The sequence below is a fragment of the Parus major genome, chromosome 2 (genome assembly GCF_001522545.3).
Source record: "Parus major isolate Abel chromosome 2, Parus_major1.1, whole genome shotgun sequence".
Lineage (NCBI taxonomy): Eukaryota > Metazoa > Chordata > Aves > Passeriformes > Paridae > Parus > Parus major.
Window position 1 is genome coordinate 15412571 of NC_031769.1, and position 27977 is coordinate 15440547.

The window sequence follows — 27977 nt, forward strand, 5'->3', positions numbered from 1 at the left end:
AAACATCGCACTTTTCCGGAGAGACGTTCCGCGCGGCCGTCAGGGCGGCGCCGCGTTCGGAACCGTTCGGGTGTTTCCGTAACCCCTCACGGGCTAGCGCGGCCGTTGGCGGGCGGTTAGCCGAGGGCAGCGCGGCCTCGGTGGCAGAGCCGCTCTCCCGGTGGGGAGGAATCGCGATCCTGCCAGGCAGGTGGGGGCAACAAGGGGAATTGCGGGGGGGAGATAGGAATGGGAATGTCTCCTCTTACCTACCCCCTCCTCCCCTTCCGCCCGGGCATTCGATGTACAGGCAGGAGCCATTTTGTGCGCGGCGCGTGTTCCGCGGGGCCGCGCTCGGCGGCGAGGAGGGTGTTAAAATGTCCCTGGAACGGCGGCCGCGCGGGTCGGGCCTTATCCCCGGTGTGTCTCTGGGGGGTGTGAGCGGCGGGCGAGGGGCTCGTCGTGGCCGTGCACACGCGTTCCGGGTCGCCCCAGTGTTCGGGGAGCTCGGGGCGCTCACTGTCGGGAAGATTCCCTGCTGTTGTCAGTGCCTCCTGAGCCCCTCAGGGTGGTGCCCGGTGACAGGACAAGGAGTGATGGCCGTAAACTAAAACACAAGAAGTTTCACCTCAGCATGAGGAAGAACTTCCTCGAATTGAGGGTGGAAGAGCACTGAAATAGGCTGGCCGGGAATGGCGTGGATTCTCCCTCTGCGGAGACGTTCAAAACCCACTTGGATGCTCCAGGTGACTCTGTCTTTGCCAGGGGGTTGGACTGGATGATCTCCATAAGTCCCTTCCAACCCTAACCATTCTGTGATTCTGTAATTTTTTGTTTATTTCTGACCAGGCCCTCGAAGTTTGAGGTACAAAGCATCCTATATACAAGATTCTATAAAGGTACTATAAAACATATAATAAATACTTTGATACCATTGCTGTGACAGTGGCATAGGAGCCAGCAGTTTTCAGTAAAGGTTTAAGAACATATGCCAAATTTTGTCCTCTCTCCCTCCTGAAAAGGGAAGGGATGTGGCACATCTCAGAGTGGGCTTGTTAATCTTAAACAGAGAACCTTGCCCCGTGGCTCCATCTGTGCTAGTGAGGCATTATTCATGGCGACACTCTTACAGATTTTTTTCTGTTTCTTTGTTTGTTTTCCTTTAATTGGAGTGCAGAAGGCCGGTGCTGAAAGGGGACTTCAGGGAGTGAGTGCAGGATGACTCAGCAGGGAGCTGTTCTTCAGGGTTACAATAATGAACTAGTGAAATGCATTGAAGATTTATGTATGCAAAAAGAAGAACTGAACAAACAAATACAGCAAGCAGAAGAGGAAAAGCATAAACTCCAGCATGAAATCCAAGTCCTCAGTGAACAGCTGGAGTGTGTATGTGAAAGCCTGGCCCAAAAGGTGGCTTCACGGAATGAGCTTGATAAAATACTTGCTGAAACTGAAGCTGCTTACATGAAGATTTTGGATAGCTCTAGAACCTTACTTAATGTCCTGAAGAAGGAAGTGGGGACCTTAAAGCATTCACCAGATCTGAAAACCAATGTAACGTGAAACAGTCAAATGTTTGGACTCTGCAGTGCTAAAATTTCACTAGGTGAGAAACGTGGTCAGCCACGGAACCTTATAGCCACAGTATAAGCAGAGAGAGATTTTCTTCCAGTGTTTCTGTATGTTTTATTATTTTTCAAATGCACTAGAAAATAGATGAAATAAAGTTGCTGTTTTGTTTTAAAAAATCTATTTAATTGAACACTACAAAAATTAGCGAATAGGTAGTTGAGGCAGATAGGAGACTGTCAGTTTTGACATGATGCTTCAAGGCTTAGAAAAAAGGCGTGTTTCACTGCGTGACTTCAGATGGGTCATGGTAAATTATTCTTTGAAAACTAATTGGATGCAAGTCAATCAGCTACTACTTCATTTCACTTTACAAATGCTTAGGCTTTGCTGTTGGGACCAAGTAGAAATTAGATGTTTAGCTTCCTCTAGGAGCTTGGAGTTCTGTCTGATGCATGCACAAAGACAGCCCTGTTTACAATAATCACCTACTTGAATAGTAGAGGGATAATGTGAGAACTCTGGAGTAATGCAGGGCATGGTGGCTTAAAATTAAACACTGTATGTGGTTCATGCATATTCTGAAGCTATTCTTCAAAGCATTTCTTAGAAAGGAGATGTGCTGCAGTGAAGGTCAGGTTTGATGCACGTGCACAGACAGCTACACCATGAACACTTGGACAAGTAATTCACTTGGGGGTAAGAAAAACGTGTCAGTAGCGACTAGAAGTCCTGAAAAACCAGTGGGGTTCAGTTAAAAATACAGAGGTAAGAAGATAATTCTGGCTAAAAGCCAATAATAGAATTTCTGGAAGCCTTTTTAGTGCCTTTTAGCTCTATACTGATCTATTAAATAATTGTTATAAGATTGTGGAGAATAATGAACATCCTGAAATTATATGAAAGATGTACAAATGAAAGGTGAAAGAAGAAAATTGAGAAGTGGGTTGCAATTATCAGCCATTCTTACAGAGGACATTAAAAGAACTTAGTTTAGAGATCAGTTTAGACATAACAGCATGGCATAAATTTCAATGTACTGCTGTTTTCTGTTTCTGCTGAACTTCTTTGTTCAGCAGAAATCTCAGCAGCGTGTGTGTATGTACACGTGCATTTTGTCCCACTTATGCATGTTACAACAGTAACTTTTTAAGCTGTGTCTTGTAGTAAAATCTTCATTCAATACCAATTAATTAAAAGGAAAGAAGTGTAATTGAAATCTCCTTACTTGATAGTGGTGTGTCTCTCAGGTGCTCATACAGAGGGAATGGAGATGTGAATAGTTTTGGTAATAGCTCTTCATCAATAACAGGGAGTAAATTTTGTGTTCTTCTGGTTACCAGGCTATATCAGGATGAGTGTGAATGAGCTAATCGAAGTTTACTTGTATGCACTTCCAGGGGCTTTCCTCTGGGGAATTCCCAGTGGGTAATGCAGAGGTGATAAAATTACATCATCTCAGGGGTATTGCTGTTGAAGTACTGCAGCACTCAGGACCACCTTGTTTATGTTGAAGTGAATTTTTAGTAGCAAAAAAGTGATTTATTTGGACATTTCATGGCATTCTGTCTGCCCTTAGAATGGTAGCAGTAACTGATTTACAGCAAAATAGGAAGACTCAGGAAAAGAGAGCAAGAACTTTCGAGTTGCAAATGTAAACTGCTGCACTGGAAGTCGAAATTGTGAAAAACAATTTATATCACAGAAAGCTCACTTACAGAGAACTGTACAGTTAATTTCTAGTATTGGTCTCACACAATAATTACAGGTTTGTTTGCCTTAGAGTAATCTTAAACAATGCCTGTTCTACTGAAGCTGATAAAACTAAAGAAGCTTTAAGAGAAGCCTTAAAAGTCTTTAAATAAATCTACTTCACAGCCATTATTATGTCTAGTTGTAGGTAACTAAGTAACTGGAGATGCAGTTTTTCAATTTTTTTTTTTACAAAACTAAGGGAAAAATGTAACTGTTGTCTAGTACTTTTGCACATACTGGGGCCTCCCAACATTCAAATAAAAAGTTGAAATGTTGCTAGAATTTCATTCAGTGACCCCAGTCTAAAATTTCCATTTAAATTCACATTTAAAAGGAGAGAGAAATAATATATCTCTAGGGCTTGCCTGTTTTTAGAATAACTCCTAAATGTGGCAGTCATTGTGCACCTGTAGAGTTGCTACTCAAAAAGAGTGTTTAGCATTATATTCTGTATTGTATTGACCCAGATCAACCCTTTTATTGAAGTGGTAACCTTTTTCACTGCTTTTTCAGACACTATAAATCTTGACATGAATAGCTTTTGTTAAACAACTTCACTTTGTTCAGAAAACATGCAGACTGAGTTGGTCCAAAGGATTGCTGGAAGAGATATGATAATATGCAGATGGGAGCAGCTCTGCAGGAATAGCCTGAAACAAAAAGACTACCTGGAATAAGGCAGGTCATAAGTTTAAAGTATCTACTTATTCCTAACTTAATTTTTATATTGAATTTTTACAACTCTCTGGGTTTGACCCAGAGTGCTTACAGTTTAGGAGCCTTACTGACAAAAGTTGGGTTCCTAATCAAAACTGCTGTGTTATGTGTTCTGTATCTTATTTAGTGTGTGAGAAGACACAGTTTTTGAAACTCCTACCTGTCCCTGATTCAGAGATTTAGTGAAATGCATCTAGAGCATTGGTTTAAAGTCCTGAATTTATGTAAAGGCACCTTTGCCTGATTTCCAAATAACAGAACATAACTGGAAGAGATCTGATGATTCCCTGCTTTTATAGCAATGCTTCTTGAAAAAGTGCCTAGCACTTAAAACACTAGCGATCAACAGTTTTTTCGAAACACTTGACTGTTGACTCCTTGCAAGTAAACTGAAGAGAATTTGGCAGTTATCAAAGAAACTGCTTTGTGGGTGGTATGTTGAATTAGAAGTAATTTTCGGTGTGGAAGTGAGTGTAGGAACCACTGGGTGAAGTGTTTATGCCAGCAGCCATTCACACCCCATTACTGTCTCTTTTCAGAGGTGCTTACCCTGCAGTTCAGGTACCTCCCACATAAAGTTTCTGTTAATCACCTTACAGAAATGGGACTGGACTCGGGGCTCGCCCTAATATAAGGGTAGGAAATAAAGAGAAGGTATGGATGGTTCGGGAAGACTGGGGCATGAGGTGGTATGATAGGGAGGTGGAGTTTCTCCTTATTTCTGTCTGCTCTAAGTCTACCTGTACTGAGCTACTGCCTACAGTTCTTGCTACCCAATAAATCAAATTTTAAAAATCATCTGAGCTTCATCTGAACTCTGGACTTTTCCCCCCTTCCTTTAAGCCCACTGATAGTCAGCAAAAGAGGCAACCTGTGTTTTGTTTTTCTGTCTTTTATTTCTTCCTGTTAGGTAAGCATGCTGCAGGCTCACACAGGGTGCAGTGCTGTTATTTCCTGTCCTCATTGCTCTCCTATGAACAGACCTCAGTGAACTGCTTGGGTTTTATAAAGAACCTCAAATTCTGTGTGTACTTGACGTACTGTGTATGTCAGATTGACCTCTGAGAGTTTAGGCAGAGGATTGGCAGGTGTTTGGCTGTTGGTGAATGCAAGAGATTTGTTTCCTTGGACTAGGAATTCTTCAGACCAGGCAGAAGACTAGGCATCTTCAAATACCTATTTGAATGTCCATACCTATTTGAATGTCAATGAATTGTCCGTTCAAACAATGAAGCTAGCTTTTAGTCTAAGCCCAGGTGGCTGGATCTTGGATTGTTGTTTTTGAGAATCAGTTCCCATCTAAGTCTTGGGGTACAAGTGTGTTCCACTCCAAATTGATTAAGTGGATTGAGCTAAACTGGAGCAAGGTACTGGTAATTCTATAACAAGAACATTCAGAAGTTTGTTAGCCAAAGGATCAAATGTCTACAGTTAATTCCTCAGACAGATGACTCTTGTGCAGAAGACCAATATCTACTGCTCCTTAGATGATTTTGCTTCTTAGGAGTGATTTGAGTGATAAGGTGTAGCTTGTGGCAGTTGCCTTAACTTTGAGTAGACCCTAGATTCTTGGGGTTTTATGCAAGAAGTAGACAAAACAGTTGTTTTTTATAATTTATTTCAGTTTTTAAAATTTCTTCCTTTTCAGGAATGAGCAAAGAATTATTAATAAATAGTTCAGTGTTGATTTATTTGTGTGTGTGTTTGTCATTTTCTTTACAGATGAATAGGCAAGTTTTCCTAAAATCAGAGTTCTCTTTTAGCTTTAATGTATGCGTATGTTTAAATATAGATGTAAATATTGTCTTTCTTCTCTTTTGGGTGAAGGACAGACTAGCCTTTGATTTAATTTGTGAACCAGTTGCTTTATCAATGTCTCTTGTTTTACTGGGGAGGAGTTAGGCACCATGGCCACTTCTTGGATGTCTGTTCTATGCCTTTTTTAAACTTGGGATAGGTTTTTTGTTCTCTGTCCCTTAACTATGTCTATTAGTAGATGTCCCAGAGTAATCATTGATGGTTGTCTGCCTCAGTTGGTTTCAGATGAAGTTTGTTTCACTAAGCTGTAAGTTTTGGTTCAAGCTGTAAAACCCAGCTACTTGCACATTAGGTGTTGATAAAACATGGAGAGGTTCAAGGTTGCAGAACAGGGAGCTATATGGTCATTCATAGCTCTATCTTGTGGAGTTTGTGGGAACAGTAGTTCAGTGTTGTAGTCTGTATTTACAAAAATAGTGTGTTAGTAGAATTGGGGCTAGTAGAACACTTTCATTTTGTAGTGGTTTCAAAAGTAGTTTCACCGAGATCTTGTGAGGTGGAACAATTTGCAGGGGTTTTTGTCTATTTGTGCAAGACTATGGATATGCTGCAGTAATTACAAGTAGTACAAACTTCGGTATTTTATTTAGCAGCACCATGGAAAATTAACAGTGTAAAATACATGCTTTTTGATTATTGCATACCTATTGTTTGTGACCCGATGCAAAGCTGATAATATGTGTAAGTATGCCTTATCTGAATGTCACAAATGGGAAAACGTTACTTTTGGAATTCATTCTCATCTAGGATTCATCCATATTAGAGGAAAACAAGCACATACAGACAGAGATCATGTTCAGAAAAAGTAATTTGAAAAAAGTCCTGGCAATCATGCTATGGAGTTGGGATTGATTATGATTCCACTGACTTTGATGGGAGCTTGTTTCTCCCACACCTCACTGTGATCAGGGCCTGTGAAGTTTCATGAGGTGGCTTCTCCTCTCAGCCTTAGTAGCAGTCGTGTAGAGAGTGCATGTACTTGGTCCTGAAGGATTTAGAACACTGTTGGGTATTCTTGTTTAGTATCTTGTGTGAAGTAGACATGCAGCTCTCTAGTCAGCCTAAATCAAGACCACAGGAGTGTTAGAGATTATGAAACAGAGAGGCTGAACAATTTTTAACACCTACTTGGAAATATGTTTGAAATTACAAAACCTAATAGACTGGTCACAGACCATTTTAAAGTTAAATCTTCACAGGTGTTATTTTTTGAGCTTCATATGTGTAGGTTCTCTTGCTTCAGTCAGAGCTCCCATAATTGGCTTGAGGTTTTCCATTGATATGGGACATATGGGAGCGCTTCTAGGAAATTATTTACATCATAGTCTATGACAGATTTGTAATTTACTTTTTTTTTTTTAACTATATAATTGATTTAGTTGACTGTAGTAAAAAGTATCATATTTCCTAAAGGCTTTTAAAGTACTATTTGTTGTTGTTGTATGATTATTAACAAGTTGATACAACTTGGATACTGATTCTGATCAGGCATGTCTGTCAATTCCTGACACAAATTCCTCTTCATATTCTGCAAGCTTACACTTTTTAAAAATCTTCTTCCTTGCACAGAAAGAGCACTTTAAGTTGAATATCAGCATGAGAGAGTTTGTTTTTTGAAGTTTTTTTTTAATATAGTTAGTATTCAGGGCTGAATCATACACTGTCAGGTGTTTAAAACAAAAAATTGGCAGTAATTCTTATATGGTTTTGCAGTTGTTCAGTAATAGAAATCCTGCTAGACTTTTGTGCTGCTCACTGCCTTGTTGTGAGATTAATTGCTGTAACTCACGAACCCAAGATGCTCTTTGCTGTAGAATACTGATTCTTCCTTAAGTATTGTTGCTAGCATGAGTGGAATGGATACTGCGTTGCAGGGAATGTGGGGCGAAAGATGAGCTGCCTTTTTAGTAGAGACCACCATCTGGAAAGAGAGAAAGAAGCATCCTTGTTATCCTTGTCTATGGTAAAGTGATGTGAGACAATTCAAATGAACTTTTTAGAATGGTCATAATTCTCTGTTGTAAGGGTCACTGAAGCAAGCTGAAAAAAGGAAAACCCAGTCCATGCTGTCAGTCACAAGGAATGTGATACCTGATTGCAGCCAGGTTATCTTTAAACACAGGCTCTCAGGTGCAGCTGGAAGCAGCATAGCTGCTGCAGAACTGGGCTCAGTGAGGGTTGGTTTACCCTGCCAAGAAGCAGTTGGTCCTGTGCACACACTTAGGAAATCTGATACACTCTGGAGTCACTTGACTTGTTAGAAAAGTGTGACCCCTTCCTGTTCTTTAAACTCAGGGAATTATAACCCCATAAGAAGGATATTTATTTAAAATCCTGTACTGTTTAGTGGTTTTTCTCTGAAGCCTAAAGTGTTCTTGCTTTAGATTCGGGTTGTTCAAGTTCAAGTACCTGTGAGCAAAAATACGGATGCCCAAGTTCTACTGAAGCCCACAAGCCTTTAAGTTGTTGATATTCACTGTGTAGTACAAGTCAAATGCAGTCTTAATCCTTCAGTCAAGTTGTAAACTTTGTGGCTCCTCTTAGTTTAAATTATTTGCACGAAGTATTGCTTGCTCAGTTTGGAATGTGCTTTCGGTTTTCTGTTTGTTTGTTTTTTAATGAAGTATTCCACTGAGGCCTCCCATGGCACTTTGCCATACACATTCATGGTGTGCATGTAGAATGTTTTCTTTGAGAATGTCACAAGGAAACTACCTGTACAACAATTTAACTGAAACAAGATTTGGTTTTATGCCATGCTGGTTTTGTTTTTAAAAGTGTTTAAAAATGATGCATATATAAATATATATTTATATAGGATATATAAACAAGTGCTTCCAATGAACTGATCACATAGTACCTTACAGAGACTGTTAATTTCTTTATCCCCTTGATTGACAGTAACACTCAGCAGTAATCTGCCCCAAATAAGGGACATATCTGGGAATGGCGGCTTTGCTTTTTCAGCTTCAGTTGAATGCTCTGACTTGGACTGGTTCCCAGAGATTCATGTCTTGTTTGGTGTTTTGACATAAACAGACAGGATTATGCATTCTCAACCTGTGTGTTGGGGGAAGGGATAGATAGAGGCACACTTCTTTGCTTTGCTTCCTCCACATTGCATGCAGCATGATGATGATGTTTAAATGTGTTACTCCTTTCTCCATAGATAGACCCTGCATGACAAGGTATCCCAACTCCTGAGCAGCTGCTCTCACTTCCCAGGCCTGCTCTTTCCAAGCCAGTCCTTTGGGACCTGACTGTAGGAGGTGGGGCACAGGAACAGAAAGAACTTTTAATGCTAGTTGCTAATTAATTACCTTTAAAAACCTAACCTTTTTCAGATACCATGCCTTTATAGATCCTATTGTTTTATCAGGTTGCTTATTACTTATCCTAGTCCATGTAAGACCACCAGGTTTTTTAGGCATGGAGGTTCCTTGATGCTTAAAAGTAGTGGGAGGTCTGAATTCTAGTTCATCTGTAATAGCATACAAAGCACATTCACAGCAGCAGGTTGTGAGGCAGCCATATTCCACCACAGCTTGTTTTGGGTTAATGGATGGAAGTAGCATGGCAGTGAAGAACTCTTAGGTATCTGGATGGATGGGGCTCCTCTATAGTGAAAAGAATGTATGAATTTGGATTAAGAACTACTTTAACCTAGGACAGATGGCACCTGACAGCAGTATTCGTATATTCATATATACATATATATATATACATGCTCATACATTAAAATGTATATATAAGTATACTCAGCATTTTCATAAGTATAGAGAGTTCTTGGTAGAAAGCTAATACTTCAGTATTATCTGCCATTAGAAAATACATTTTAAACCAGTTGGACATTAACAACTTGCATGAGATTGTGTATGCTGTTTTTTCAGTAGTCTTCACAGTCTTGTTTCCACATAAGCCATCATTTGTAGCACCATCCTCATCTTTCTCCTGCAACAGCTTTTGTTGCCTCTATTTCCCAGCTCCTTGCTTAACATGTTTTTAGTTATCCCAAGCTGCTGACCAGAAACATGCTTCTCTTCTGACATGTGGTGGATCAGAGATGCTTTCAGCATCTTCATACTGTCCAGACATGATCTGACACACTTGGAAAAATTGCAAGATAAAGAGATTACATTCAATTTGATAGTTTCCCTAAAGTTATGGTTGGATGGGGTGATAATATTATATTCCAGAGAAATAACAATCACCTGATCTGAGTTTCATTAACTTAAAAAAAATTTCATTCAAAAAAATGGTGTAGGTCAAAGCAATGGATGGATGGGAATTTTCCTGATATGCTATGGAGATTAAAGAACAGAAGTTTATTTTGTCTGTCATCAAGGATAAATAATACAATTTTCTGCAGAAAAAGGTCTGTATGAGATGCTGTAATTTAATTAGTATTAAGGCTGTGTTTGTTTCTGGATGTGTTTCAGAGTGATGTTTGTTCCAGAAATGTTTGCTGTGTGTTTGAGAAAAAATTAGGAAAAGGAATAGAGTGCTGAATCTTGCAGATAATGATCTCATTGAGGAAGCTGTTATAGGTCACCTGTGTCTTCTTCAAAGCTCTGAGTGTGACCCGTATTGCAGATTAATAAATACATGCTAAGACAGAGTGGAGTATGTCACAGTGATGCTACTCAGAAAAACTTACTTCAAGGCATTGCATGTATTCAGCAATTTTCTTTGCAGTCCTACTCTATTTTACAGCCTAATCTATTCCAAACTAAGATGTGCTAGAGATAAACATTGCAGATGCCTTTTTGTGCAGAGGGGAAGGAGAGGCAATTAAAAGTCTGCATGCTGTGAAGTCTCTGGGTACCAACAGTGTCTGCACAGATTTTTACAATGTTTTAGGGAACAATTGGATTTTCCGCTGTCTGGGATGCGTGAACGCAAATAGTTTTTGAACAAGGACAGTAACTCAGTTATTTTCACTCTGGCTAAAGTCCTGCTGGTTTGCATAAAGGTTTCCATTTTTATTTACTGATATCAAAGTCTTGGTGACCGAGTGGCTCCTCCAGATCAGATGTTGTTTTACTAGAACGCATCATTTCATTTCTGACAAAGAAAGAGCAAACTTCTGATAACGCAGTGAAAAAACCTGGGGTAGGGCAGTATCTTGTATTGGCCTCCATCAAAGTCAAGGAAAAGCACAAAAGGACAAAACTGCTGGCCGTGGTCTGAATCAAATGGGGTTGCCTCCAAGAGTAGCAAGTGAGAGGGCTTTTCTTTCTTTTAACTTGCTCCCTCCTACATCATTACTGGGCTAAGTAAGACAAGAATTTTCTTTTGAATAATAATAAATGGGATAATTTGCTTCAAGAAAAGCTAGTTCCATATAGGAGACAGTTAAAGCCGCTCCATGGGAGCTTTATTTACTTTTTTCTTCAAAAAATTTTCATAATTCAAATTCTAAAAGCAAGCAGCCATTGCAAGGAAAAGGGAAACAACAAAATGTTGTGTTTGCTTGTCATTGCAGACTTTTTATACTTACACTACTTCGCTCCTATGTGCAGTTTCTTGGATGCAAGTATTGCCTGTCCAAAACATGGATTTTTGGTCTCAGATCTGTTCAGTCTAATGTTCCTTTTCTTAGTTTAGATAAGCTTAATAAAGCAGTATACATTGTTACTTATATTTTATGTACAGTATATAGACATATTATATATTACTTATATAAGTATGTTGTTACTTAGATAGGTATTAAATTTACCTGTAACTCTTAATTAAAAGTTTTTTTCCATTGCTTACTATGCCATGTATTACAACATATGTTACCACACGTGTAGCTGGAGTGGGGCTTGGTTCTCAGACATTAAGATGACTTTGAACTTGCAGTAGCTGATAAGTATTTTATAGTTTGAGGTGTTGGCAAATTCAGAAGCAGCCAAACATCGGGAAGTATAACTTGACTTTGCAAATTTAAATTAAAACTTGCATATTGCCTTACATGGAACTTGCCTTTGTGTAAAGTAACTTGTGCATCTGCTTGTGTGGTGAGAGAGCACAGCCAAAAGTTTCAAAGAGGTATCAAAAACTATAGAACCATTTACATTGGAAAGAACTTCCCATTAAGAACCATTAACCCAGAACTGCCAAGCCCACCACTAAACCATGTCCCTAAGTGCCACAAGTGTCTTTTAAATAAATAGTAGGTGCCTGAGATACTTGATGCTATATATCTACTACACTGGGATTCTTACATTGGGAAGCTATGATGTAACTTGAAGTTAAAAAAATCTCATTAGCAGGAGCACAAATCCCCTTAAATTAACTAAAGTAGTTGTGCAGCGTTATTTGATTTCAAAATGTAAACTTTGGATCCTTGTGCTGTGGCCTATATAAAAGCAAAGAAGGTAACAAAAAAGATTTTAAAATTCTGGAATGACTTTTGAGATATTAATTAGTATTTAATAGGTGCCAAAGGATTTTATGCCACAAGACTCACTAAAAATTAGTGAGTCTTGTGCTCTGCTTGCTGTTGCTCTGCTTTTTAAGATTCAGGATTCTGCATGCATTTCTCAAAGGCCTATCTCCTGAAAACAGGGCATTTTCTTTGTCTTTCTTCCCCCTACCCTCTGAAGTTACATTTCTGTTTCTTGTAAAGAAAAGGCTGAAAGTGCAAAAGCAAGTAGAAAGGCTCAGAAATGCCAATATAATAATTCTAAATATTTTTCATGATTTAACAACAGTCTCACACTTCATGCTTAGCCTGATGTGTGTGTCTTTTTCAGTGCCTGAAGCTGGTCACGGTCAAAGTCCCGTTGTTAAAAATTTCACACTGTGTTACACTTCAGTAAAGTCAGATATAGTGACGGCTCTAAGAAAGGCACCCATAATCTGTGGCTGTAGGACATAACTGGCTTTCTGTAAAGTGTACTTAAATTCCTCTCTTAGTATCTTTAGCAGCTACACCCGGCTTTCCACAGCCATTACTCAGAACTGCTAAGGAAGCCCCTTCTAGTCCAGCCTCAGTGTGATCTGTGGTGTCAGGGGACAAGGTGTGGTTTGGAGACAGAATTCTGGAGCTTCCAGGCCAGCAAAAGCTGGAAGCCCTGTGGGATGGCAGGGGAAGGAGGGACTGCTGACTCCAGGGAGGGAGAGCATGCAGCATCAATACATGGCCTGTCTTCTGCCAGAAGAAGTATCAACCTGACTTGATGCTTCCCAGAATCAGGAATCTTAGAGGAACAAGCAATTTCAGAGCTGAAAAAGGCTCCAAGGGATCTCCTTTCATCACAATGTATTTATTTACTGCAGGTGAATGCAGGAAAGGTAAATGGGAAGATGACTGAACAGAAGGGGTTTGTAGTACTTGCAGAGCTTGCTTTGGAGTCTGAAAGGCCAAAACTATGATCACAACATCTAGCTGAAGACTGAGGGTGTGATTTAGGAATGGAACAATTTATCAGACTGAAGCTAAAGATAGAAGTAAGTATGCTGTATAAAGGGCAGGATGAAGATATTTTAATAAAACGAACTCTGATCAAGAGAGAATAAGCAACTGACAACATCCAGAGGAATTTTTCCAAGAGGAGAGCATCAGAAAAACTGCCCAAATTGTATAATTTTAATATTTTTTTTTGTTAAAACATATACATTTTGTATCTAACATGGAAAATTTATCACAATAGAAATAATTGAAACCTTTGCAAAATAAACATGAATTTTTATGCCATTCCACAATTATTTTTGGTAAATGCTTTTAATTTGACCCAAACAATAGCAAGGAGGCTTTGTGGGTGTCATAATATTCAATCTAGACCTGAATGATTTGTTTCAGTCATCATAAAGAGGAGACAATAGAGGAAACATGACAGACAGAAATATAGACAACAATGAGTAGGGCTGCACATAATTTTGGCTCTCCTATTTTCATGGAGATCTTTGTGGTTTGCTTAAACCCTCAGCTCCGAGATTCATGTAGTAAATAATCTAAGATTTCATTACTCAAAAACAAGTTTCTAATTTCTGCAATTGAAAAAAAAAGTGCTTATATACAAAGCAAGAATAGCAAAAGCACGCATTTTTAAGAGACAAAAAGTAAAATCTGCCTTTATTCTAAAAAAAATCCAAAGGCGTAAAGACTTGATCCTGTTACTAGAGCTCAGGTCAGTATTTACAGTGTGTTGGTTGCTCAGACAGATGTTGAAAGCCTTGTATCCCATCTTTTTTCTTTCCGTGGCAACGTTCTCTCAGAGCCTGCAAAATAACATAGCTCTATCCTCTGTTCTCTGTGCTTTTTCCTTCAGCAGATGCTGCCAAGCCCCGCGTCTGATTTCAGTGCTGATCTGGAATAACTCCAGGGGTGTGCACAAAGCCATCTCCTTTCCTAACGGAGTGGTGGCAGGGAGGAGACTCAAAACTATTGTTCTCCCTCCCTGTGTCCCTCCTGCAGCAGCAGCCAACATTGTTCCTTTTTATTTACTTCCCCCTCTCTGTAAACCAGCAGGGCTTGCAGCAGAGGGATGCAGCTCTCCTCATTAAAGTAATTAGGCTGATTTATGAGAGAGTGGCACAGTGAAGGAGAGCTTTCCTAATACAGTGTTCCCCACGGGAGGCTGGGCACCCACCCAGCTGCTGGCAGTGCGGTGTGGGGCCTCCCTGCCAGCTCGGAATGGAGGGCCCCCATCTCTTCGACCTTTACTATCAGTGAAAATGGACAAACACATGCAATAAACACTTTCTTCCTTCATGTGATATTCTTCACAAGTTGTATGTTCCAAGTTAATATTAGAAGCCTAATTAAAGTAATTAGAGGAGAGGGACCTTTCCTTAGTGTTAACTAGTGTGTTTTGGCTTCTAAAGGACTCCTCAAGTCAGTTTGCCGTGTCACTGGAACAGCAAGAGCTGGTAGAGCTTTGTTCCTCTCCTGCTCTGTGGAAGTTTTGCATTACTTCTAAGAAAGGCTTATGTATGATGAGTTAGGAAATTTCCTTCTTCCAGGGAAAAAGTTCTGAATATCTGTTGTTCATCACATTTCCTTGGTATCTTCATGGCAAGATACAATGTGTCCCTGGGAAGTCCTGCTGCACTTCAGAAATCCCATTTAAAATGTACATGTGCCTATTTAAAAGCACATTTAAGCTTTTAAAAATTTATTACATGAGCAAACAAAAAATAAAATATCGTTAACAATTCTGCCTGTTATGTTTCTGCCAGGCACCAGGACCAAGCTTGCAAAACTTGCCAGCTGCCTGCACTTCCCAGTGCAATATTTGCAGTCACCTTTATGAAAGAAATGTGCCTATCACTTGCCTTTACTAACAGGGTGGTATTTATAGTGCCTGAAGGGCAATTAAGTAATTTTGTAATCATCCCCCAAGTCTGTAAGAGTGTATTTTATCCAGGAGCATTTTGATGGTGCTAAAGGCACATACAATGGCCTCTCACATTGCAAACTCTGAAAATCCTCAATGAACCCAGGGAACTGCCAGTAGTACCAAGCCAGAGAAGTGAAAACAATAAAAGAATGAAGTGTATGTTAAAAACTGACATGAAAAATCTTACTGCAATTGTAATCACCTCAAAATGCTTCATATCACCCACAGGAAAAAGTACATAAGCATCCAACATGTTCTGCTACCTTCATGTCGTCTCAAATGCTCTCAATACTCTTTCAAACTGGAGCATTTGCCTCTGTATTTTGCATACACAGAACAGCAGTGCAAACTCCAGTTTCATTCATCCCATTCCCTCATGCAAAGCCTCAGTGTATTTTTGGCTGCCACAAAGTTGATCCATGAAGAAGTATACCCCTCTTTCATAGACTTGCATTCCAAAAACTAAGCAAGAACATTCCTCTTCATTTTGTAAAACAAGAGAGGCGGGAAGGGCAACCCCTGAGACCTTTACAGCTGGAAGAAGAACTTTGGTGCTTGTTGATACCTCATTAGTCTGTGTTCACCACAAAACACCATCTAAAAATGTATCAAACCACAACTTTATTGCTCAGAGGTCACTGTTTTGATTGGTAGGTATGCAACCTGATTTTTTGTGCCTCCAGATACAGTGATTTCTCTGATGGATGTGGAGCATTCCCATGGGAGGAGCTCATGGTGTTGCTGTGTGCAAGGGCAATCTGTGGGGAAGAGACACAGCTATAAAATGGAGAAATGGTTAGAACAGTGTACAGTGTGCCTCCTAAACAATCCTACTGTACTCTCTTTCCTTCTCAGAACTGCTGCCTTGGGGAGGTAACGAATTACCATTGCCATAAACCATAATCAAGATCAGATGTGCAAAGGGAAAGGCCTTGCTCAAATATCAAAGGGGTCTTAAACTGCCAAAACAGAGCAAGAAAGAGAAATCCTGAGGGAATCAGAGATGTAATTTATGTCTGACCTTCATTTTAACTGGGAAATGTGTGCACTTGAATGGCAATGCTCCCATGAATGCATGTTTTATTTTGTTTCAGCTTATTGGGAGTCTTTGCTGCAGCAGTATTGATTTAAGCTCACAAAGAGCCAGGGACAAGGACTCATATATGCATTCCAGAAACATTTTTCTGCACTGAACCCGTCTCAGCAGTGACAGTGCCCGGCTTTGTCATCCCTTCTGCCACGGCACTGCCTTGCAGGGCTTGCTTCTTTGTGTTTGCATCATTGCTTGCCCAAATGACTCTACATTTTCTGCATTCTCATAACCCAGTTGTATGGGGAAAAAAGTGAAGTAACAACTCTTCAAGGGGATTTTTTCTGCCACAGGAGCAGTTGATACTTGAATGAGCTCTCAGTTATTCAGAGTCCAAGCAGTAGAGATAAAAACAGACATATTAAATCTTTGCAGTGAAATATAAAATCACAGCACCACGGTGCCTCAGCTTTCCATGTGCTGCCTCCCTTTTTGAATTTCACAGGGTAACATTTGGGGACCCACTATGCTTCAAAAAAGTTAGATTAAAATCTAGCTCCAAACTTGTCTTTGCAACAGACCCAAACTGCACACTAAACACTGGAGAAATTCAGATCCACATTTCCATCTGTACTCTGTATTTCATGGCCCAATTCCAGCCATAGTTTAAAACAAAGATGCTTAGCTGTTGTCAGCTGAAGTACTGTGCTGGGTTCCCTTGGCTTCCCATCAGATATGCTGTTTTAAAGCAAACACTCATTTACATAATCTCAAAGTTATATTTTGAATTCTTTTAAATCCAGTCTCAAAAATTATACTCAATTATTTTAATTCCAGTTAAACATTTTGATGCAAAAGCATATCTTTTAAATTCTCCCTTACACTAAACATGAACTACAAGCTGCAGAAGTGCTTGAAAGTGATGGTGAAAAGAACAGATTGTCAGGAAAGCCTGTAGAGTTGTCCATTCTGAAGAAATCTCACCAAGGTGTTAGCAATTTGTAAGTTACACTTCTTGTCTGATAATTTGAAGAAGATATCTGTCATAAATGTCATAACTCCTTCACAGTTTCCCCTCTCAGCTTCCTCTGTGAGCAGCTGTCAGTATGTGTATGAAACTAACTTTAAAACCCCCAACAGATAGGTTTGATGGCTGATTTAAACAAAATGTTCTTTCAAATTGAGCTTTTTCAGGTAAATCCCCCTTTGGAGTTAATTGGATGGGAGTATTTGGGTTATGTTTCATCACTGCAAGATGTTGTTCTGCCACACAAAATATGTCCATTTTCAGTAAATACGGGGATGTCTGCAACAAATTAACTTTGGAGTTTTGGAAACACAGATGGTATTTGTTGCACTTTCCCAAAGGGCTACATTTGCTCTAGAGAAAGCAGAGCTTTTAGCTATTCTGTTATTTTTAGGAGTTTGTTCATCCCCATAATTTCCACTTCACTAAGAAGAGATAAAATCTGATTTGCCGTTTATCTGCTACCAAGCAGGCAGATTAAACGATTCATTTTGTCACTCGCGCTGTGTTTCTGCCTCCACCGGCATTTAATTCTGAAACTCAGTATGTCTGTAAGGGGAGCCATGGAGATTCGGCAGGGAGGTCTCAGCGTTCGGTGCATCCCGGGTAGGCAGAAATGCCCCGGCGCTCTTTGAGCGCTTTGGGCCGGCCCGGGCAGCTCGCCCGGACAGCCAGGAGAGGGCGGTCCTGGATTTGGGAAAATAAGCGTGAAACATTTCATAACAGCCTTTGTTGGAGCTCGTGCTTAGGACTATCTACATTTTTGGAATTTTCACCCTACCATGCTGTGAGAAATTTAATTTAGGACACTCCTGGGAGGGCAGAATTCCTGCGACCTTTAAACAGAAAGGGGGAATGGAAGGGCAGAGCGTGCAGCAGGGCTGCATCCGTCCCACCCAAACACAGGGATCCAAGGGAAAATGCTAACTGGGAAGCCAGTTTGGCTTTGCTTCCCTCTAGAGTCGATGCATTGACCTGGCTCCTCTGAAGAGCGATTCAGCACATACAGCTGTCAAAAGCATCACTCAGTCCATCATCCTCTGCTCCCAGGGGAAAAATATTCCGATTTTGTGGGCAATAAAACACATGTTTTTTGTAAATCCTTTATTGTGATGCTTAAGTCATTCAAAGTGAACACTGCGAAGTAAATGACTGCTTTTTCACTTACAATGTTAAAATACACACAAGATGGCTTAAAGATGTAACTTGCCAGTGACAAGTTCTGTTAAGAAGTAAGAGAAATATTCTTGTGGCAGAAGTGTCACTGATTGACTGGTAAAACATGAATTCAGGGAGGAATTCCGACACCTCTCAAGTGACAACTCATTACTGCAAGTAGATCAAATTCTTCTCTTCTGAATGACACATTTGACTGAACAGTGTTTATAATAAGCAAATGGTGAGTTTGAGGTACATATGAGGGCAGAGCAGCAAGCTGCTCCTGCTTGGCAGAGCAGCACAACTTCCCTCTGCACCCTGCAGATTCCTTTGCCGTCTGGGATTCCTCTGGCCTTCCTGATTTGACACTTTCCTTGCTGTTTCTGGGATCAGGGAACACACATTGTAAATGTTAATCTTTTACAACTCAGTTCTTATAGTACTGCATATGGCTTTAGGATCACTCATGGCCTAATCCTGAAGGTGTTCAGCAGCTCAGTAAAATTGGTTTCTACTGCACAGAAACTTGTAAAGTCCTGCATGTGGAGACAGCTAAAATCCTTTCACAATCTGGTCCTTGCTTTGGCCCCTGGCTGTTTTGTTCCTCCTGCTGACTGATGACAGTGAAAAAGCAGGATTCAAATCAGGTTTTAAATCTGCGGACAGCCTGACTGCAGTATCTTGTCTTGCTAAATGGATGGTCTTTTTCTCCAGGTCCAGGATTTTTTTTCATTTGAGATTCCTCTACCTGTTATATCTTGTCTTCTTTTGTTATTTTTCCTACTGAACAAATAGAGACCAGCTGTGCTAGCTTAGAGTCATCTTTAATGACATCCTCAAGGAGCTGTGTGGCATCCCTCAAATCCTTATCAACAACAAGCCAGAGATGCAGTGCAGTAGCCTGCATGGATTGGAGAGAGAACAAGCTGTCCCCAGAGCTGGTCCCAGAAACCATCACCACCTTCCTCTTCCTCCCCTGGGAAGCTTCATGATCAGCCATAGCAGTGGCTGTGAAAATGGCTACAAGAACACAACAGGTTCCAGTCAGCAAGAACAGAGGTAGATCATCAGAAGGTAAACAGAATACTGAGCCAGTTCAGAAATACTGTACTGGTGGAGCCTACACTGCAGACCTGGCTACAAGTACCTTTGGGAGATCACACCAGAGGACAGAAGCTTGTGGGCGAAGGGCCACTGCACAGAAACAGTCTGTCTGGACTCAGATGCATATCCCAACTTGCACAGAATGTTCTAGACTTGCTGCGTCTGTCCTCTGGCTACTGAGATGGTGAGTTCATGGTTCCACATGGTTGCTCTCAAGGCCTCTTGAGGGTTTGCAGAGCAGCCCTTTTGTAGGTTCAGGCTTTCTTCCTAGAGGCAGCCTAGCTCCAGGGTGAAGGGAGGCTTCAAAGATGTTCTCGTGCCAGCCTTGATCCCTTAGTGCTGTGGCTTCTTTGACTGATGTTCACACAAAACTGAGCACTGCTGTCCTTTGTGGAGTTGTAAATTGCAAACTAATGTTCACTTGCCAGAAAGCTCTTCCTTCATATTGCATGTGACCTGCTGTAGCACACACAGACACAAACTTTTTTCCCAAGGCAACTGGCAAGCAGTCCTAATCCTCATCCTGTTCTCACTGACCAGTCCAGTTGTATCTTACACACGTGAAACACCTTTACAGATGTTTGCAGCTAAGCCACAAACTTCCACCTCTGCTGTATCTCTACTGCAAAACTGGATGGGTCTTCTGATGTGTTGATCAGTGGTGTGTGGTGTATGAGGTTGAACAGAGTGACCTGCTCAGCGGAAAGGGGCTGTGCATGCTTCAACCCCAGGCAGCTCCCATACCTCCCAGCTGTAGCACACGGATTCCCTGCCACGGGACCCAAGGCTTCATCTCTTGTGCTGTCAAATCTCATTGTGTCCCACTGCAGAATAAACTGAAGCACTGCTGGTGTAGATGTGACCCTTGAGGTGGTTGGTTTCTTGCCTGATACTCACCTAGTGGTTAAGGTAAGTGTGTGATTGCCACCAGAAGCAAGAAAGCAGCACTTGGGCAAAATGACAATGGGAATTCAAAGAGGAAGCGGTCAGTGTTTGTTCATAACATCTGCAGAGCTTATTTTTACTTTGTTGCCTAAATCAGGAAAATCTATTACAGTAGTTAGGAGAGGGAAATATTTCTTTCTGCTTCTAAGCATGTGAATCACACTCCCCGTTGGCAAAAGCTGCCCAGCACATTGTGTTCAATGATGTGTAGAGCCTGCAACTGTACACTGCACCCGGAGCAAAATGTGTAGCACTACCGGAACCTGGGAAAGGATCTAGCAGGACAGGAATCAAAGCTAGCTAAACTCCAGCTAGATCCTGCTTTGGGTAGGCCTCTGCTTTCTTTTTTTTTTTTAAAAAAAAAGTAAATTACACCAGTATTTCATTTCCTTTTTCACAAATGAGAAGTTTGGTGTTTTGAGGATGTGGCCAACTTCTGATGAGTAATGTTTTGATGATGAGTGTGACCATTTGGGAACTGATAGATAGAGAGAAGGGGATGTGTCTTCCAGTGGCAGGTATGGTGTCATGCCCTACTTCTTTCCAGGTAAGCAGGGTCTGCACACAACAAAAATTGGCTTCAGTGACTTGTCAGGACTGCCCATGTTTCCTAGCTGGTTATGAAAGCTCTTACAGCTTGTGTGTAGCCACACTGGAATAGCATTTGATGGAGCTCCAGCCTGATCATGTCAAATGAGCTCAAGATAAATATCAGCTCTTGACAAATATGAGTCTTTAATTTACTTTTTGGCTTTGAAGCTAGTGGAAAGGACCTTCAAGGGATGTTGGCAATTATCAAATTTCTGTTAAAAGCATTTTACTTCTAAAGCAGCATCTCTAAAGAAGCACCAATTGAAAGGAAGAGGGGTTTTCTTCTTTTCTTTTCTGGTCACTTCTGAGCATTTATAGTATTCTTTCAACTTCCACTGTTTCCTTCTTAACTTTATTTTTTCTTTTTTTGTTCCTGTGATATGAGTCCATGACAGTAAGTATAGGACATAGCTAGGGGAATCTAAGTTCACAGGGAATATCAAATCAATTTCATATTTCGCACTGAAGTCCTGCTTTAGCACTTCCTTGCCAATGTTTTACAGCTATATACCTGCCAGTCTCCACACCACAATAATCTCATCATATATTCTTAGGAATAATTTTGCCTACTGACCATAATATAAAACATTCCTTGCATAAACCTTGATATATATTGCCACAGATCTAGAAAGGATAAGAAACTTCACAAATTGTAATTTGAAAAATTCCTTTTTCTGCTTGTCTGTAAAGATCAAGTACACAAAAGCATGAGATCCTAGCCTCCAGCATTTAGAGGACCTCAGGAAGTTTTGGATTAATAGGATAGAAATCCTATACCAAGGTGGAGCTATTATCTTTGTAATTACTTTCTATTCCCATAATGTACCTTCAGTTTTGTCCTTTCGGGGATAAAAAGTCTCTCTTGGTCCTTCTTCCTAGAGATTGTTCCAGGGACAATGAACATTGACACCTGTTTCTGACAAGTCATCAAATCTGGTGGTTGGAAATGTGGAAAGAGCAGCTACCAGTACCACTATCATCAGATGGTCATGGCCGAGCAGGCTTCCAGTCCTGAGCACTGGCATGCTACTGCAGGAAGTTGTTACAGTCGTGGCCTGAACTACTCAGTCTTGTTTGCAGTGGCAGAGAGGACTCTCAGGCTCACTACTTGGGTGGCAGGACAACCTTAGTGGGAGAGGTCCAAGAAAAAGCTGTAAAATGCTTGAAGCAAACCCCGGGATAAATTGTAATGCCTCAGCCCAATAGACCAGTCACAAAAAGCCTGTTTATGTGCCTGACTTTATGGGCACCTGAGCATCATTTTTATCCAAACTTTAATTACCATACTTGTCCAGAGATGCAGCCACCTTGCCAAACTGAGCAGCTCCATGCTTCCTTCCCACCTAAGATAGCAGCAATTGTGGCAACTTTCATTTCAAGCCATGCAGGTTTGTGTAACAGCCTAGAGGCTGGGGCTCTTGCTCTGGACATAAGCCACCACTTTAATTCCCTTCTCAACTGAAAAAAAACTAAGTCAACAGTTCCAATGACTGTAAGTCAGTAGGCTGCAAAATTAGGAGAGAGGGGAACAAAGTCCATCTCTTTCTGAAACTATGTCAGTACAAGTCCAAGAGTGATGTGGCTAGGAGGAGAGGAAATGTAATGGAGCCATTCTGTAGTCCATAAATTAGGCATTTAGCTAAGTGTAATCCCAAAGCAAAAGAGGTCTGGTAGTCACTGAGGTGGCAGTGTAATCTCAAGACAAAAGGCGTATGGGGACTAGTCCCATAAGAATATAAAAAGTCTTCAGCAACCAAAGTTCACCAGTTCCTGACCTGAGTTCATTTTTCACAGACTGCATCCCCCTCCTGTTGCTTGTGGGCTCTGCTCACAGCCCACTGTTACTGTTTCAAGAACAGTTAATGAAAATTTTCAGGTTACTAAAAACAAAGGCTGAGACCAGATGTAAAATGAGCAAATAGATTTTCTAGGTCACATCAATCTTCATTTGCAACTCTCAAATCTTAAAAATAAAATGCCTGAGAACTTATCTCAAAAAAAATATAATTAAGGAGGAAAACTCTAAACATCTTGTTATGGTGGAAATAGGTAAAACCTCCTTTATGGAGCACTGTTGTATCTCTGGAATTTGGATGGTGTATTTCTTGCAAAAAAAGACTTTCTGTCAATGAGAAATCCTCTCCCAACCTGTACCTCGGTGGCAGCAATATTCTTGAGCCACTCCATTCGTTCTCATTCATGTGCTACTGATGTGTATGGAAAAGAGAAAAGAAGGCACGACAGACTTTCATCTTTTTTAGTCTCTGCCTGACTTCATAAAACTATGAGCCCTGTCAAACCTTATTCTTCCTGGGAGCCTCAGGGTAATTCTGAAAGACTTTACAGTCCTCTCTTTGAACTTCTGCACTCATTTATGCTTTATTTTCTTTTAAAAACAGCAAATGGGAAATGAGTTGTCCTGTTGTGATTTCCTCCTGCCTGTTACTGAGGGAAGAGGACCTTTTTTCAGTGGGGTGCAAAGTGTGAGCTCCAGAACTGCCACTGCCTCTAGTGGAGTGGAAGGATTGAGATCCAGGGAACCCTTGGACCGTGCAGAATGCTCTCTGTGAGGGTATTTAATGCAACATTTAGTCCTCATGCTGCTCGGAACAGCAGGTCTGCTTTTCAAGCACTGGATTCTGAAGTGCAAGGTTTACAGGTAATGCAGTAGTAACACTGCCTGCCTGTTACATGCTCTGAAATTCTCAATTGCAGTTAGCACGTGTCTTGAAAAATTCATTCTGACTGAGACTGGGGTGTCAGATTAGGGACATTCCTCTGATGCTGATTCCTCTGATGCTGTGAGTCAGAGGCTCTCTTATTCTTTATCTGTGGCAGTGGGAACACAATGAAGGCTGTATCTGTGACAGTCACTTTATTGAAATGCCAGGCTTATTGTACTGCCTGTAAAATCATAGGAAAGAAACTCCCTAGGTCTTTTTTTCCCTTTTTTTTTTTTTTTTTTAATACAAACATGTTTGAACCAAGGCATTCCTGCTTCTTGTAGCTGCCAGGTCCTGAGCACAAGATTCAATGTTTTCCTTTTACTTGCTATAAAATGCTTAATCAAAGCCTTCCCTGCTCTGGTATAGCTGTTTCATTATTTATTAATGTAAAAATATGAATTACTGAACTTCAGCCTTGGCAGATAAATGAAACTGGAATGAAGTTTCAGCTCTTTGGTTTCAGAAGGTGAGTAAATCTCTGGTGGAGTTTGCACACATGGTTGGAATAGTTCCCCACATTTACCCTGGCACAGCTCCACCAGCTGCTGCTGCACTGCCCCAATTCACACTTCCAGCAGCAGAGAGTTAGAAACTCAGGGGCCTAAGACAGCTGTAACTTTTTCATATTACTTGTCCAGCTTACCTTTTAAAATAGAAAATTTAGAATCACACATGAAGAAAATGGTTATTTTTCTCCTTGGCTATTAAGAGTGACTTGAGAGAGAGAGGAAGGAGCTGTAAATGGCACACTGAAGCTGACCCTGAGAGAAGAAATTAAATAACAATACAAATATCCTTTGCCTCTTGAACCAAGTCACACACAGTATTTCTCATCTCTTTCACATAACACCCTGGCAAAAAGGAGCTCCTTTCAACCCGGGAGCTCACACCATCTGCCCATCACATCTCCCCAGCCTTCCTCCTGCCACTTGTCCACTTCCTGACATGTGACAGAGAAAGTCCAAAAGTGAAACCTGGCAGCTGTGTCCAGGAGAGATGAATGCCTGGCCTCCCCAGCTGGACAAAAGGAACAGCACCCACTGGAGAGGGGACTCCATTGAGTGTAGCTGCACCAGGATGCCTCCAGTCTGCTGGAGGGGATCCCCAGGCACCTGGAGATGTCGTAGAAAGGAGCAATGGCTCTGGGCTGCAGGAAGGAACTGGGAGGGTAAGGGGATGTGGGAGAGAAATCCATAGGAAACCAGCTTCTGTGAGCTTCACTGCACACAGCAGTGGACCCTGACACCAGACAGGCACTAAACTAAAGAAAATTCCTTAAATAGGTAGATGTGCTCTTTCCAAAGTATCTACTGGTAAAAAAATATTAAGCCAGTTAAAATAAGCTTCTATGTTAGTATCCAGCAGTACAGCTTACCCTGATTTACCAGTCTAACTCCAGCCAGCAATGTAAAACTGCATTTTATAATTTAGGATGGTTGATTTAAGTGTTGTTTGACATACTGTCCGCTTCTAAAAACCAGGGAACACAAAGGTGTCTGCTCACCTTTGGAAAAAGGAAATAAATATTAACTTATCTGCACAATGTGTGAGCAGATCTAGCCCTGTTGCAGGAAACTCATTAATCTCACATGGAAAATAAATAAACCAGGAGAGAAAAGGATGGGTGGGATTTCAACTTCCTCTATTTCCGTAAATCGTTATTTTATATCAACAAGAGCACGCCAAAGGTTTTAAAGAGGAAAGTTACTGCAAAGAACAAATAACTTCATTAAATCTTTTAAAAGCTTTGCAGTGGAGGGATAATTTAGGGTGGCATTGGGAAAACTCACCTGTTAAATGCTGCCTGATAGTTCCTGCTATTACACCACATTTTCCATTGCTGATGCCATTGTCAGTCTTCAGCCACCAGGGCTCACATTTTCCAAGGCAGGTGTCTGCCTAAGGCTGGATACGTGTGATGCATGTGTGCTTGTATCAAGAATTGTCTCAGACTGTATATAAAAATGTCAGCCAAAATGCTTTTGCTCTTCAACAAGTATGAGTTTCTCTCGCATTAAAAAGAATGGCAACCTCATCTTTAGACAGTCCCAAAGGTCCCATACTTTGGAGAAAAAGCATGAAATTTGGCAGGAGTGCTTTAGCCACCCTGGAAATCCAACTCACCCTGGATGAATTATGAGCCTTAGCAAGATCAGTTTGGTCTTGATAGAGTTTCATAACTTGATGTTTCAAAGATCCTGCCTTCAGTGATTCTGTGCTAATGTGGAGCTGATTGAGGTGGTTTCCTTCAGCAAGGTTCTCATTTACTACTTTGGACCCTGTGGCTGCTTTGGGAAAATCCAGAAGAAATAATCACCCAAGGAAGGAACAGGCTGGAGAGGGAGAGGTGTCTGGACAGAAAGCATGGGGCAAGGGAAGTAGGCTGGAATGAGAAGTGAAAGATGGTGATATAGCACAGCCGGTGCAAGACAGGAATGTAGCAAAAGAGATGCTGGATGGAAGAGAGTGATCAGAGGGCCTGTGGTCACTGTACCCGCAGTCAATGACCAACACATGTGCCATAGGATAGGATAGTTTTCTTTGCTGACAGGGATCAGCTGACAAGATCTGACAGGAGCACTGACAGAGCTTTTAAAATAACAGTTTTGAGAGTTGCAGAAAGCATGGCTCAAGCTCAGTTTCAGTCATGGAAGAGTTGGACTTTCAACTAGCCATATTAAAAAAATAAATTTTGAAATGGGTGACTGGCCCCATACTTCCATAAAAATATGACTGCACCTGAAAACAGCCACTTGGTCAGTGGCGTTCTTTCTCTTTCTTCACAGGTGGGACATACTGTCCCTTAATGCCTTGTAAATTCAAATACTCACTGAGATGCCTTTAATATGGCTTTGAATGTTGGCCTTCCCCAAAGACAGACATCTGTGACTGGAGTGGCCAGCACTTCCACAATCATCCATGTATTCATCATACCTCTCCAGCATTCTAGATCTCCTCTCACATCATTTGCAAAATTAGAAGGAGGAAAAACAGAGTGGGCACTGAGTGACCACCAGTTCTCTCTCTGACCTCAGCAGTTTATTCTCTGGTCGCTAAAGCAGCTTAAAATGGAGTCATTTGTATGACATTCACTGCCAAGACGCTGTGGTCCTTCAGATTAAACCATATTCTTTACTAATCTGGGATTGTTAATAGTAGTAATTTCTAACTTCAAAATATTGCTATAAATACTCTTCTTTCAGGTTTTATGACAGCCGGATCATTATGTGCTAAGGACCCCAAAAGCCATTCATCACAATCCAGAATTATATTTCTATAAAAATGTAAAGCTTATAAAAGCAGGCTTAGAATATTTATGAGAAACAAAGAACTTTTAATTTAAGAACTAGTGAGAATGCCAATTTATGGTCATAGGATGGGTGTGCCACTAATTCAGACAAATGTCTTCCTGATATGGATACAGGCTGGAAAAGCAAATGAAAGCCAAGTGTGAAAGAGACAGCCAGCCTTAGGGGAGTGCAGGAACATCTGCGATCAAATTAAAATAGCAAATAGCAAAAATTAAAATAGCAAATATGAAATTAAAATAGCTGACCACAGAACAGCTTTTTTGCAGCATGTATTTGGCAGAGCAGGCAGGGGGTAGTTGAAATGCTGGTTTGGATGGCAAATACACAAAAGTCAAATCTGAATTCATAAACTTCTCTTGTGTTAGTTGGAAGACAGGAATAAAATTTCTGAGATGAAGCTTGGGGGACATTGGGACAGCACAAAGTGGAAAGAAAAGAGAGCGCAAGTCAAATGTAATGGCTCTTCCCTGCTTTCACACTGGACAAAGAAATAGCAATGGTACAACTACACTCTCTACACCAAGTATCTGTACTGTGATTCCCCCATTTTTTATCCATACAGAATTTTGATGGAAGCTTTTATAATGGTTTGGGTGCTGACAGACATTGCTCTCTCCCCTAAACGGACTCCCTGACACTTAATAAGAGCTGAGCTCTTGTAGTTTTTCAGTGTGAGGTCACCAATTTTGATTTCTTTCTTCTCTTCACAATTTTGTGCCTGTTTTCACAAAATTGAACTCACTTCTGAGTAATTCAAATATATTTGAGACCTGAGTCAATTTTAATTCAAACTTGGTAACAAATCAAATAATTATTGGGAGACACAGACATCTAAGCCTTGATTCTTTGGAAACTAAGCGGAAAGAAAAAAAAAAAAAAAACAATCAGAGGAAAAGAAAAAGAGAAGAAAAGAAACTA

The 27977-nt window shown here is 40.8% G+C and overlaps 1 protein-coding gene across 7 annotated transcripts; it reads left to right on the forward strand.

The window, feature by feature from the left end:
- LOC107199934 (Sjoegren syndrome nuclear autoantigen 1 homolog) lies at positions 1-27940 on the forward strand. 7 transcript variants are annotated; one of them, XM_015617677.3, is made up of 3 exons: positions 2-190; positions 829-878; positions 1157-11800. In XM_015617677.3, exon 3 carries the CDS (start codon positions 1198-1200, stop codon positions 1540-1542), a length of 345 nt encoding a protein of 114 aa, XP_015473163.1. In that variant the 5' UTR covers positions 2-190; positions 829-878; positions 1157-1197; the 3' UTR covers positions 1543-11800. The 7 variants fall into 7 exon arrangements, with proteins under 7 accessions (XP_015473164.1, XP_015473163.1, XP_033367236.1 ...); XM_033511345.1 differs by lacking the exon at positions 829-878 and adding an exon at positions 19178-27940 and having other exon boundaries at positions 5-190; positions 1157-1585; XM_033511343.1 differs by lacking the exon at positions 829-878 and adding an exon at positions 14097-14539 and having other exon boundaries at positions 5-190; positions 1157-1585.
- Positions 27941-27977: the final 37 nt, after the last annotated feature.

Coding starts and splice junctions, on each gene's coding strand:
- LOC107199934 (XM_015617678.3), top strand. CDS start 1,198: ATGACTCAGCAGGGAGCTGTTCTTCAGGGTTACAATAATGAACTAGTG.